This window comes from Rattus norvegicus, chromosome 14, assembly GCF_021556685.1.
Source record: "Rattus norvegicus strain SHRSP/BbbUtx chromosome 14, alternate assembly SHRSP_T2T, whole genome shotgun sequence".
Classification (NCBI taxonomy): Eukaryota; Metazoa; Chordata; class Mammalia; order Rodentia; family Muridae; genus Rattus; species Rattus norvegicus.
The window spans coordinates 106946551-106960462 of record NC_141547.1 but is presented as its reverse complement, the minus strand read 5'-3'; the positions used below and the strand labels follow the sequence as shown (position 1 = coordinate 106960462).

Genomic DNA, 13912 nt, shown 5'->3' with positions numbered 1-13912 from the left:
GCTGTTCTGATGATCCTCTGAAAGGTGACACCGTCGCAGCATGGGTAAGCTCTTTATGTGGGGCGACTTAAAATTTGCCCACAGAATATTAAATAATAAAAAACAGAGCATGGCCGGTTTCCTCAGTTCACTGAGATGCCATTTAAAAGCTCCTATCTCTATACTGAGGATAGAACAAAGCTCTGAATTGTTCCCCTAACCCTTGAGGTATTCATGACCTCATTCATGACCAGTCAGAAAAGCAGAGCTCCTAGACCCCGCCCATTGCTTAGTGTGTATGGTGATGCCAGACTGCCCATTCTATGAGGGACTACCCACTCAGCCCCTAGCATGTGAAAACAGTCTGAGATCTCCTATAACCCTTTCTCAATAAAAGAATCACCACACCAGCAGTTCTTAGAGGATTTGTCAAGAAAAAAATGCAAACAGTCCCTTAGCGCAGTCTAGTTAGCTAATACCTCACATGTCTTCAAAGGCCAAGATTCTTATCGCTTTGCTCACATGAGTCTGCAGCTGTTTCTAGAATACACAGTTATGTGTACCCTGTGAAAATAAACAGAAAGGCCCAGGCAGATGAGCCATGGTGCAAGTGATAGAAGTAAAATGTGCTGAAATGGGAACTTTAAAAGAAACAGCCATGTGAACACAGAGCCACTCTTTGAAGTGAAGTCAGAACCGTTTTTCTTTACTTTGGAGTGATGAAATTAAGTTAGTGGCAACTCCAACAACAAAGAAGTTTGAGAAACCAAGAGGGGACATTTATAGAGTGGGTTGAAAGCACAATTTCAAGTTCCAAACAAACCACCCAACACCTCTACTGACAGCTATGACTCTGGCAACCCCTGCTCCAGGGTAAAAGTCAGCTCTGTCCTTAACACCTGTATGACCTCCAGTTCTCAAACTTGGCTGCATACTGGAACCACCCTGGGAGTTTTAAGAAACACTGATACCTAGAATTCATCCTCTGGAGTGTTATTTAATTGTGCTAGGGTGTAGTTTGGACCCTAAGAAGCTTTAAAAGGCTCATGAGGGATTATAAATAGAGCAGCTGAGGTTGGGAACTACTGATGAATTTTCTGATGCATAGCTTCCTCATTTGTAAAATAATGACATCCAGTGGCGCACACTTTTTAGGATTATTTTGACAGTGAAATATGCTACTGCAGACAAAACACTTAGCACCATGTTCTGTGTGGAAAGCCCTTGATAAATGCAAGCTATTGCACCCTCACCAGGAGGTGCGCTTGGGCAAGAACTTCCTTGTCAATACAAGCCATGCTCACCTTGGCACACATTATGCTCACTCTGTTCATAGCCTGCTGCACACTGGATCCGGTGGGAAGGGTTGGAAGGGATGCGCTGAGGGTCAGCCGGGTTCCTCCGAATGACGAAGTTATTTCGGCCTGTCTGAACTTCAGGACCAGCAACTGCAGTAGCACTGGCTATGAAGCCACCCCCAGGGATCACACCACTGGTAGCCATGCTCCTGGCAGCTATGGTCCCAGTGGCAGCACCCGACGATGCTTCGGCAGCTGGTGTTTCTTGCTGAGGCTGTTCGTTATTGACAATAATTTGGGCTGTTTTAGGAAGGCAGAGGTATCCTCCATAGTGGTTGACACATTTCATTCCACCTTTGCAAGCATCTGGTACAATGTCACACTCATCAATATCTGTGGTCAGTAATAAAATAAGTCAGCAGTCTTCTCAGAGGGTAGAGAGTGGTATACCACACATGGATAAAGAGAAGAGGACCCTGTGAGATGGACACAGGGGACTGCTTTTGGATAGGAAGCCTTAGAAGCAAACTTACCTTTGCACTGCTGTCTTACAGGGTCCCATTCATATCCATCGGTGCATTGCTGAAAAGAAAATGTCAAACATGGGACCAGGAGACAACGAGTGACTTCCCTAAGAGGCTATCTATCATAAGAGCTTTATTCTGAGGGTTGGAATCCGAGGGAAATGAGCTGGGTGGTCAGTTCCACATCCTTCCCTTGGAGACAAGTCTGTCTTAAAAGCTCAGGGGTCCCTTATCGTCTTTTCACTGGCCTAAATCCTTGGTGTGTCCACCACTATCCTTTTGGAGTTCTTTCTTGAGACTGGTCTAGTATTTCTGATTGATTATTTTATTTCTCTCATTTACTTTTTAAATTTTACAAAAACAAATACTGAAAAAAGACTAGCTGGGCTCCCTATCTTCTCCCGTCCTGAGTTCTTGCATCTTCTCTAAATCTTCCTGAGCACTGGAGCATTGGAACCCAGCTCACTGCTACTCAGGTCCTGCCAGTGGTCGGTAGCTGTTCCTCTCTCCATCCTCAGGCTAAGGCAGTCCAACTTGTCAGGGGTCACTAGGATATTACCACATGAAAGACAGAAATTAACTGAATGCTCTCCATAGCTTCTAGTTCATACATTCTTTTCCCAAAACATAATGCAATGCTCTTCCTCTGGCACTGCCTTGTAGGAATGAGAGGCACCCTGACAGCTTGACTGCACTGTGCACTACTCATCAACTGCTTGGCCTGGAAACTTTCTTCTTCCTCTGAAACCTATCTGAAGGAACCACCCTCACTCTGCCATGTGGGTCTGAGCTTTCCTGAGGTCCCCCAAATGCTACTTATATGCCCTGGGCCCTGAAATTTTAGAGCCCTGGACCTGCTATGTCTGCCTGATAACCTCTCTCCTCCTAATTATCTCAGTATTTCTCTTTGAACCTCAAAGATTAGAACATTTATAGCAGTTCTGTGACTCAGAAGGAGGTACCATGGAAACAGAGCATCCTTTGAGGATCCCATTGCTGTGATTTCTCCATCCCAACACTCTCTATTCTCCATTGGTGAGGGGTTTGGGTTCTCCAGGGACTCTGTCTGTTGACTTCTGTTTAAAACTTTGGCTCTGGGTCAGATGTTCCCTGAGTTTATATTGGACTCCCTGGCCCTAAAACAGCTGAGTCTAAAGAGACTTATTTTCTGCTTTGTTTTTACTCCTTAAGACATCTGTTGTACCTCCAGAAGGAAGTTGAAGGGTTACTAGGATGCTGGTGTCCACTGGACCTGATAAACTTTCTGAAAGCCTCTTAATGGAGAAATATTTATTTCAAAGTTCTTCCAGACTCAGGTAACTTCATACAGTGCAATGATAAGTAGTTAAGAGACTTCTGTTATCTGATCCCTTGTATACTTCAGGAACTCCCTCTCTGACAATCTATACTTCCTTTGAAATCATTCTGCTGAAAGTCTACTCTCAAAACCTCTTTTTCTGGCTGAGAATGACAGTTTTTCACTGTGGGAGATAACAGATCTGCTTCCTTTGTAGCCAGGCTCTCTGCTCTGACCATTGTGAGAACAGGGCCTGTCTTTCCTATAACGCTGTCACCATAGTCTCTTTCCTGGCCCCTCCTCCATCCTGGCACTTCTGTCCCGTCTCTGCTGCCATGTCCTTTGCTCTGAGGGCTTCTCAGTACATTCTTCCCACTTCCCTCTGTTTCCCACTTCCCATATGAGCAATTACTCCAAGGCCTTTGTTCTCCACGTGTGGGGCCCACCAGGATTTCCCTCCAGAGTTGCTGAGGAATTGGGCAGAACCAACTGTTGCTGGTTTACTGGCAACTCGACAATCAACAGGCTCCTAAACGTTGTCCATATTCTCTAGATTCTCTTCCCACCTTCCTTTTCCCTTCCAGTCTCCAGGAACTATAAACCTGAGACACAAGGTCTGGATCCTGCCCACACCCCTTTGGTCTCCTGCAGCTCGTAGCCACAGGTATGTTCTACAGCAGTCTGCTCAGACACAGAACTTCAATCTCTGCTTTTCCTCTCTCTGTGATTAAATGTAACCAGGTAACTTCAGTGTGTTGGCATTTTATTTATACACTACCGATTTTTCTTGCTTGTGTTCATAAGTGTCACATGCATGTAAGTTATCTTTCTCTGATTTTCTATATTCCAAGGGAAAATTTAAATAGAACCCACAGGGGGCATTTCTGAATGACCCCTGTGCTTGGTTACATAATAAATGTAATTTCTCCTTCATAGTGGGCTTATGGAGATCACCATGTTATCTGTACTTACGACAGATACTCAGATTACAATGTACATGTTTTCTGTTTCAAATATGATTTCTTAAGTTTTCATTTAAGAGATACTTGCTTTTGAGATTTTATTAAAAGTTAGACCTAAAACGCCTTTAGATTAAAAAGGAGATTTAAAAGTTATGTGTATAACATGTATAGTTGGTAATGAAGATGAAAAATGGGGTAATGCCTTTAGACAAAAATGATTTTTTATGGAAAATTTATAAAGGACACTCATAATATAGTTAAAACTTAACTATGCTCAAAATTCCAAGCATTAAACTAAAATCAATGCCTAGTTCTCTCTCTCTCTCTCTCTCTCTCTCTCTCTCTCTCTCTCTCTCTCTCTCTCTCTCTCTCTTTGTATGTCTTTCTCTAATTACAGCAATATGTTTTCCTTGAGCATTTTTCTATTTTTCATTCCACCTGTGTGTGTGGAATGCATGTATGTGTCTTAAGTTGCACACCTGTAGGTGTATGTAGGTGTATGCATACATGTATGTGGGGGCCTGATGTTGATGCCAGGCATCATCTAATTTATGTTTCTACTATATTTAATAAGGCAGAATCTATCAATCAAACCCAGAGCTCCCTGATATGGGTAGTCTCACTAGCCAGCTTGCACTGGTGAATCTCTGAGCACTTCCTTCCCAAGGCTAGAATTACAGATAGACTGCCATGTTTGCCCAGCACTCATGTAGAGATCCAAACTGTTGTGTTTACATTTGCATAGGAAATGCTTAATGCCTGAGCCATCTCCCAAGCCTTTAGCTTCCTTAAATATTGATTTTATCTTAATAAAATAAGATAAATAAATATTTATCTTAATAAAATCTTTATAAAAGCTAGATTAGGGATTTATTTAATTAATTTTAATGTGTATGTATGTGGGCTTAAATGTGCCATGGCTCATATCTGGAAGTTGGAGGGCAACCCTTGGGGCTTATTCTGATAGACAGACAACTAAATCTATTTACAAATTGAGTCCTTTATGCAATTTCACTGTAGCTATGACCCTCAGTTTTCTAGATGGATAATTAATTAAACAAGCAACCACCACTAATAAATGTGTTTCCACTGTAAGTCCATGCAAAGTGTGGGAATCAAGGACAATCAGATGATCTCAGTAGTCAAAAGAAGACCCCTCCCGCCTAACCTGGAGGTAAGCATCACACTTCTTAATTTGTTGTATGTAGAAGATACTTGAAGTTTAGCTTGATACAGTCCTAGAACTAAGGCTGTAGGTTAAGATTACACTGGGCCCTTCATTTGATCATGATTTTGATATAACTGTTTACTCAGACTCCCTACCCTACTTGTACAAAGTTCACATCTTTAAAAATCTCAAATATTTTCACTGTCTTTGAAAAAGATTAAAGAAACCTAATTCGAAATAGGTCAAAATTTATTTTAAATCTTCCAAAGAAACTGTATTTGTAGGATTCCTATCATGTAATCCAAATTCTTCGAGCCAAACTTTAACTTTTTCAAATTAAAAAAAAGATAAAGAAGAAAAGTATTAACTGAGTCCAGCCACCTAGATTACTACTCTTCTGCCTTGATTCAATCTACTACAGTTGGAAATAACTAAACGTTCAAAATTACCCTTTCTGGAATACACTAGAACAACTGTTTCCTTCATTTGGTAGCTTTACTTCAAGATGTACTATGTTTTTGATTATATTAATATGAGACATAGTACTGCTGTTACAATAGATATAGCGGATAGGACAAAAAGCAGAGCAGGTCATAATGGCTAATTGGTTAATATGGTCCGGGAATTTCTTCCTCCATAACTTTGGTAATCACTTCTCTCTCTCCAAAAGACTCATCTTCCTAACTATTCGGCCTGAATTTCATCAGATTCTAAAAAAATAACCTCCCTGGCAGTGTGACACATGGAATGATATTTTTCGCATTCCCTCAAAAGTTATACCTGTGCCACTATAACTTCAGAAGTAATGTCTGTGTTGTCAGGATGTCAGCAGTGAATATCGACAAACCCAAGACCAAAGTTTTGTCAGGGGATCTTTTAGTCTCTCTAACCCCATGATACCCCACCAGTCAGCAGCAGATGCCAGATGGTGCCTAGTATCTCAACTCCCTCTACATAAGGTTATTCTCTCAATTCCTTTTATATAAGTAAAAAGGCTGAGAATATTAGAACCCAGACTAGCTGCTGCCTCTGTAACTGTGTCTCCTTGTGCCCTATGTATGTATCATAGTTCATTCTATATACAGACCTTAGGCTAACAGACTCAAAGCAATCAGGGGCTACTGAGGACACACCCTATATGATAGTTACACATAAGTTAAATGTTCGTCCACCCCATTCTCAATATTCTACCCTTAATATCACATTTCTTCTGCAAAATTCAAGACTTTCTCTCCTCCCCTGCTGCCCATGAAACAGAGCCAGCTTGACTACAGTACTATATACTGTGTGTGTACTATGCGCTCATCACCCACATGGCCTCGCAGCCCCTGCCTGATGAAACCTGTCCTGCATAATGAACGTTGTCCAATCTGCCACATGACCTTGATCATGCCAGAGAGCCTCCACCATGCTGTCTGTCTGTCTGTCTACAGCATTAGTGCCTGAAATTTCCTCAAAACCTCTGCCATGCTGCTATCCTTCTGTCCATCTGTAGCATTAATACCTTCTAGTCTGTTTCTTATACAAAAGAGTGATCTGCCTCAGTGCCTCCTTTACACTTTGAACCCACACTAGGTACTCTCACTCAGTTTAGAGCTTTCCTGACATTCTAATTTCTCTTTCACTCCCTGCTCTGTCCTTAGCTCTAGTTCTTCACTGAACAACCACTGAGTAGATTCTCATACTGAGTATTTTTAGGGCTGGCAGCTCATGGGTCAGAAGAGCATGTGGGTAGAGGGCAAATTGTACTGAAGTATCAGCAGCGTGGCAGATGCTTTTGTGTAGACAAGAAAGTCCTTGCAGAGAAAGAGAGAGTGAACTAAGCCTTATTGAATGAGGATTCCCTCCACCCCATGCACACACCCAGGGAGATGTGGGAATTCTTGGAATGGGGATCATTATGAACAGAGTCATAAAACTATTGAAGAGGGAATGAGTTCTGGTAGGGGCCGAGGTCAGGAAGGCAGGCTGGGCTGAATCCAGAAAGCCTTTCATTGAGAGTGAGGAACTAGATTCTGTCTTGAAGGCCAGGTTGTACTGGGCCTCTGAATTACTTGGGGTGCTGTTTGAAGGGGATTCTAGCTCTCAAGGATCTGACTCTGTCAACCTAGATAGGATGCCTGGAATCTGGTTCTTCATAAGCACTTCAGACAGTACTCATGCAGGTTGTCAATTACATCCTGAGAAGCATCCTAGAGGAGATAAGCCTCTGCAGAGACTTAAAGCTCAGGAAATAGTTTAATTCATATGGCATCTGAGGAAGTCATAGTGAAGAAGATGCTTCAAGGGAGACTGAAACTGGAGTAGGCAAGTTCATTTACTAGAAGTGGTAACTGATAAGTCAACTGTTTTAGTGATGCTGGAGACCTACCAGGGTGAAAACTCAACTCATGTTATCCCACATATCAATTCCTCTTAGCTTTCCTAACACTGTTTTGGGGCACCTAACTGAGACATAGTACTACTTATGTACGAGCCAGGAGACTCAGCTTTGGTATCTCCACTTATCTCCTTTCAAATTCTCTTATCTATACAGTTACCATATTGATGCACACCTTCCTGGCCTCAGAAAGGAGCAAGACTCCTTCTGCTCATATTTTGTGAAGCAGGCATTCTGGTTAGATTTGCTTTCCCACCTATGAGCTCATGGAGGCCTCAGACACACACAGGTCTCCTTTCCCATCTGCTTGACTTGTCTCACATCACCTCCTAGGCGTTTCTTCATGGCTATTCCAGACCTGCCTTAGAACAACCTGAGCCCAGAACCTCCATCAAGACACAGCCTTAGGTTATTCTCTTTTATATTAGCACTGACATTATCTACCTCTGCCTTTTCTCTTTCTTTGGTGATTTGTATAATCTATGATAATGTTATTTCAAAGAGTTGAAGTTTTCAATGATATCTTCCCTGATATAGAAGGCTGAATTGTCTCAGTAAACAAATGACATAAACTTCTTTAGATAGTGAAAGAATTGCTTATGTAGGTATTTGTCCAATAGTAGGTTAGTGAACCCTATCTCTCATGTGGAAGGGGAATATGAGACTGCCTGTTTTATAGACACCTTAGAAGGTTAGTGGACCCTACTTCTCATATGGAAGGGAAATGTAAGTCTGCCTGTTTTATATACACCATTTTCTCAAACCATGGCAGCTCATTTGAATACTTACAGGATAAATACGGAAGACTTATAGTTTGTCTTAGGTATTTAGCATGTTGATTGGTGCATTGGTTCATTTAACACGGCTCTACTATTAAGGCTAGCCTGAAGATAGTTTCCCAACTTCTCTTCAGTCTGAAGTCAAGGGGATAACCTTTCTGTTCTTCCACTCTGGCATCCATCAGCAGGATCTTGGCACTTATCTCATACTGAGGTGATTAAGAATCACCCCTGGTCCTTTAGCCATTTGTTATTGGGCATACAAGTCTTTAAAAAGAATAGACTTAATCTGTCATCTCTTAGCACAAAAAGGGCATCATATCTGGAAGGCCTTCATAGTAACAGTCCTAAAACTGAAGGGCTTAACCCACAATGGATGCTTTCTACTCAAAACAAATAAGATGTAGGTGATTGGGAAACAGAGGAGGCATGAGATAAGCAATAGTATCTGCTTAGGAGACGAAGACAGAAGACCATGCATTCAAGGCCAGACTGGGCTACATAGTGAGTTCCAAGACAGTGTATCAGAAAAGGAGTAAACTCTTTTATTAGATGAATCTACAAGTAGACAGTTTAATCCTAGCTCACTGAGAGGGCAGTAAGTTTAACCTGAATAACAAAACATCCTCATTTGAAGATAAATGGCACATGTTTTAATTTTCCTTTATTTTAATGTTAAATTAACACAATACTTTGACTCATTGATTTTTATTTACAGTTGTTCTGAATAGCAGAAGGGAACATCTGCTGAATGGGTAATACTATTCTAGGGATAACATGATGCAAAAGTGAGATAATGTTTATTATTAGTAATTGATATTAGCTCACTTCTGAGTTTTACTCTAAAAACATTTGCATTCTTTTGAATAGGATTACTTAATTTTAAGAATTGGAAAGAAGTGGGAAAATGTGTTTTCCATATGCTCACCCGGGACAAATGTCATTCATCTGAGAACACTTACCTTGAGTTAGAAAACAACACAGAGGAACTGGCCTCACCCCAGCCAGGTAAGCCCTGCTTTGCCCCCTACTGTCAGGTATATTTTGGGCAGTGGGAGGGGTCAGATGATATTTTAAATATTTTATTCAACATTGGTTATACTGATGCAACTAACTGACCAAATGTGACTGAAAATTGCCAGAGATGCAGATAGAAGTTGCAAGACCAGGATGCACACAGTGTGTTTTAAATCTACTTTAGCAAATGCTGTCTCCCAGTGACAGGTAAACTATCTGTAGTATTCCTACATGAATAGATAGCCTTCATGAATCCGAGAAGGAGCACTTCACGGGGATAGGCACAGATGAGAACTTATAAAATACACTTTTATTTGATCTGAGTGTTACTCTGCACGAACCAATTGCATCTGAATGTACCCAGGCATCCAGAGTCCTCAAACCCATCAATTCATTGAGTGGTTAGAAACATGCAGCTTACATAGATTTGAATTTTAATAGAGTCAATTTTTGGCTTTGTACAAACCATTCTAGTTTGATTCCTACCCCAGCTGGTGAGCTAAACGCACCTTTGAAAGGACCCAGAGCAATTTATCAGGAATCTTAAATCTGAATCATTTTAAAGTGTTGTTTAATTTATTTTGCTTCACAGAGTACTGCCTACTTACCCTGGCAGAAACTGGTCAAGTCTTGTATCATAGACTACCACTCAATACACTCCAATACAATTCCATCACCTCTTACCGTGTATGTAATGGTTTCCTCCGTGACCTGTGACTTGACCAGAGCCAGAGTCAGCATAGTTAGGAAAACTGTTTGCAACATCGTGATTTTCTAAGGGAAATGGGACAAAGAGACGTTTAGTATTAGCTACACAGAAAATCCAAACTTTATCAGTGAAGAAACAGGCAAAAAAAAAGGAGTGTGGGAAGCCCAAGATACCTAATTTCCAGTCTGCTATCTCACCCCCACCCCAGCCAACAAATAAGCAAGACAGGAGAAGAAGCTACTGCAGAACTGTATTACTTCATTCCAACCATCCTGTACCAGGGTTGTTCGGCGTGTGTTTATACTACTCATTAGGCTCCAGGAAACAACAGTAGTCAAAGGGGATAGAGAATGTGATCATTTCCATCCCTTTGTCCCCTCGGAAGTGGAAATAGGGCCGCAGCATCTGTCTGTTTTTGGAAACTGTAGAGTGCCCATGCAAGGCTCACCTCTAGCTGAAGTTCCGTGCCCAGCTCAGCAAAAGATACCTGCAAACCAGTACAGTCACGTGGCCGCAGACTTTATTGCCCTTTAAGAAAAGTTCAAAATACCCAAACAAAACTGGAAGAGCGATCTCTTAGTTCCTGATAGAATACCCTACAGGGATTCACACTCACCGCAGGGTGACTTCTCTAGTCCCCACCCTTAAAGCTCCATTTCCATCCGCGCGCGCTCACGTACAACTTTGTTTCCAAGCTCAGGACTTCGGAGACCAGCAGCTCAAAGTCGCTGATCCCTTGTTCCATCGTTCTCAGGTCTCAAAATGTGCTATGCATAGGCTCTAGGCTGTCTAAGGTCGGACTTCAGACCGCTTTGCAGCACTGGGTACCAATTTTGAGGTGCCTAGCCTGGTGTCTGCAAGGCAGTGAGCTCAGCATTCTTAGATGCAAGCTACTAGGCGCCTGCCAGCAGGAATTGCTGAGCCCTTTAACTTTTAGCCAGCCTCTGGGCAATCCAGGTGCCTTTCAAGTACATCAGTCGCTGAACCTAGAGACCATGGTCACCAGCAAAACTCTCTGTGTTGAGAATCAGCTCGCATACTCTGCCCATCCCAACAAATGTCACCCAAGTACTAGCACAAACTGACAGATTGCTATCCCAGACCCGCACCTCCACCTCCATCTTCTCTGCCCAGTTGCACAGTCAGGGACAGTTCTTGGGTCAACCCACCACACTTCCCGGTACAGTCCCTGCCGGTACAATGCACTTCTGCGACCTTGGCTGGGGGCTCCTACCTGCGGGGAGCCGCGCGGCAATCCAGCCCCGGCAGCGAAGGAGTGCGCAGGGGAGGGCAGTCTGGTGGGTCTGAACTGGCGAGGTCTGGCAGCAGCAGCAGCCACAGGAGGAGGAGAAAGGGAGGAGAAGTAGGGCGAAGGGGGGCGGAGGAGAGAGAGGGAGGCGCAAGCGCCCTGCCCAGGCTTCCAACCATGCGGGAAGGCGCGCCTCTTGGCTTGGGGTCTGGGGGCCCAGCTGTCTTCTGCAGTAGGCCCCTTGGTCCCCTGATTCACAGGAATTTGAGATACAAGAGCTGTCTAAATATCACTCCCGTCGAGCTTTTAGGCTCTACAGGAATGGCTTAAATTCCTTTTTATCTCAACAAGTGATTCCTGGGAGAGTAAATTAAGGCTATTAACAGAACTGGTCCTTTATTTTTCATCTCGGATTTTTATTTTTGGAGGGGAGGTGCGTTCTGTCTGCTTTCTCAAATGGTGAAAGGTGAAAATGAATGCATTCTGGGCCTACCAGGTGCTAGGTGTTAGGAGTGGACCAAGTGGAACTCATCCTAACAAAATATATGCCATCCTGGGGTATGTGCCGTTCCCCCCACCCTGTGTGTGTGTGTGTGTGTGTGTGTGTGTGTGCGCGCGCATGTTGCATGTGAGCATGTGTGCGTGCTGCATGTGTACATGTATGCACGCATGTGTGTGCGTGCGTGTGTAATGTGCTAGTCTTTTAACTCATCTCCTTCTTGTCTCATCTACGGTTTCTTATTTCTCCGGATTACTGCCCATCCAAAGTTAAGTTAGGCATTTTTCTTGCATCTTCCATAATAATGGTGGAATTTCAGGAATCTGAAGAGAGAATCCCCCACCCCCTTCATCAAGTCATACCACACAGATTGCAGCTATTTCTGATAGCCTCTCCCGCCCCATAGTTAGGCAGTTATTTCCCTTTGGCTGCAGGTGTGCCTTTAAAGAACCAAATCACCAAACGCAATTTGAGAACTACAGAACCTGCTAATGACTGTCCTGTCCGGGGCGGACTGCAGAGGTTGTGGAAGTGGTGAGTTGGTAGAGACTGCTGGAGAGCAGCAGTTAGGTGGTCGCTGCTCTTCTCTCTTCCTGGTGGGTGGGTTAAGTAAACATTGGTGTGGTAACAAGTCATCCAGTACTGGACAGGATCAGATCTGCAGAACTTACAAAGTATGGAAGGCTTTGGTGATTGTAGCAAAGGCATTTACTACTAAGTTTCTAGTAAGTTCCCTAACCCTACTAGTCATCAGTGACCCCAAACTGCTTTTCTTTGAAAAAGTAGATTCTCTGTTTCTATACAATAAAAATTTCTCCCTGTGTGTTTGCTTATTTAAACTCATTTCGACTCTTTCTTTGGAGCAATGAAGTTACAAGCTTCCAGTCATCTATCTGCAGTCCAGCGATTGTTTTGCACACCCACTTGCTGGTTCGCTGCCTTAATTTAGACATCTGTTGGGCACTTCAGACTGAACACGTTCCAGCCTCGTCCTCTTCCTCAGGCTGCTCCACCCCTCAGCTTCACCATCTCAATCAACTGGAATTTCATCCCCTCCTGCTCATGTCCAGTTGGCTACATTTCTTTGCATAGTGCATTTAGTTCTTTACAAAACTATGCTGACTTTCCCTTTGAGATAGATGCAGAACTGGGCAATTTCTTATCATCTTTGCAGCCGCTCTGATTTAGCATTTTCCATCTGGATTACTGTAACAATGCCTGACTGATCTCTCTGTGTGTGCACCTTTGGACATCTGCAGCTGTTCCCCTCAGAAGTTCCTGTAAATAGAATCACACAGTATATAACTGCTTTGGATCTGTTTTCATTCATTCCCTGCTTTGGGGTGAGCCTCCTTAGAAGTTCATTATTTTCACTGTTGTATGGCATTTGGTCATGTGGTTGTACCTCAAGTTTTCTGCTGGCTTTCTGATAGCTCTTTGGGTTGTTTATGAATAAAGCTGACTGGGTATTCATTTAGAATTTTTTGAGTAGGCATAAACGTTTTTTAGGGGAATACTTGAGGAGTAGGCTTGTATGTTTATCTTTCTAAGCAAAGGGCACAGATCTTTCTCCTTCATCCGTTCCCACTTTGTTCTGTAACTTGGCACTTGACACTGGGCACTTGACATTTACAGCACCATCTATCTCTTCTCGTTGCTAAGGTGCCTTGCGCAGTTTCACCTTACAGATCGAACACAGCATTTTCACTTATCTATTGATAAAGCTTCCTTTTAAAGATTTTGTCCAAAGATTTGGTTGGTTTCTGAATTGATTTTGCGTGATTAGTTGTGGAAGTGCTTTTCCAGTCACTTCCTCTCCAGTGCTCTGAGTATGTTCTTGTCTTTTTTTTTCCCCCTGTGTTCCCTCTATTGGTTTTGATGATGTTTCTGACTTCCTGATATTTCGTCCCTTTTCTACTTAAGAAATCTGTTTTGAGAAAACTTATCTTTTGTTAGGATTTCTAAAAAGTCATTGCTTTTGTCAAATGAAAGGATTAAAATTTTCTACTTTTAAGGTTTATAAAATGACGTGTGTGTGTGTGTGTGTGTGT

General features: G+C 42.7%; 1 protein-coding gene across 6 annotated transcripts in view; it reads right to left on the bottom strand.

Annotated features, from left to right (window-relative positions):
• The window catches only part of Efemp1 (EGF-like fibulin extracellular matrix protein 1), a 79260-nt gene extending 67841 nt beyond the window's left edge, over positions 1-11419 (bottom strand). Inside the window, exons 1-5 of one of the 6 annotated variants that reach the window (XM_087583633.1) lie at positions 10730-11419; positions 10562-10600; positions 10089-10178; positions 1811-1859; positions 1284-1670 (exon numbers count right to left, since the gene is read on the bottom strand). In XM_087583633.1, coding sequence (XP_087439759.1) covers positions 1284-1670; positions 1811-1859; positions 10089-10169 — 517 coding nt within the window. In that variant the 5' untranslated portion in view covers positions 10170-10178; positions 10562-10600; positions 10730-11419. 6 annotated transcript variants of the gene reach the window in all.
• Between the last annotated feature and the right edge of the window lie 2493 nt (positions 11420-13912).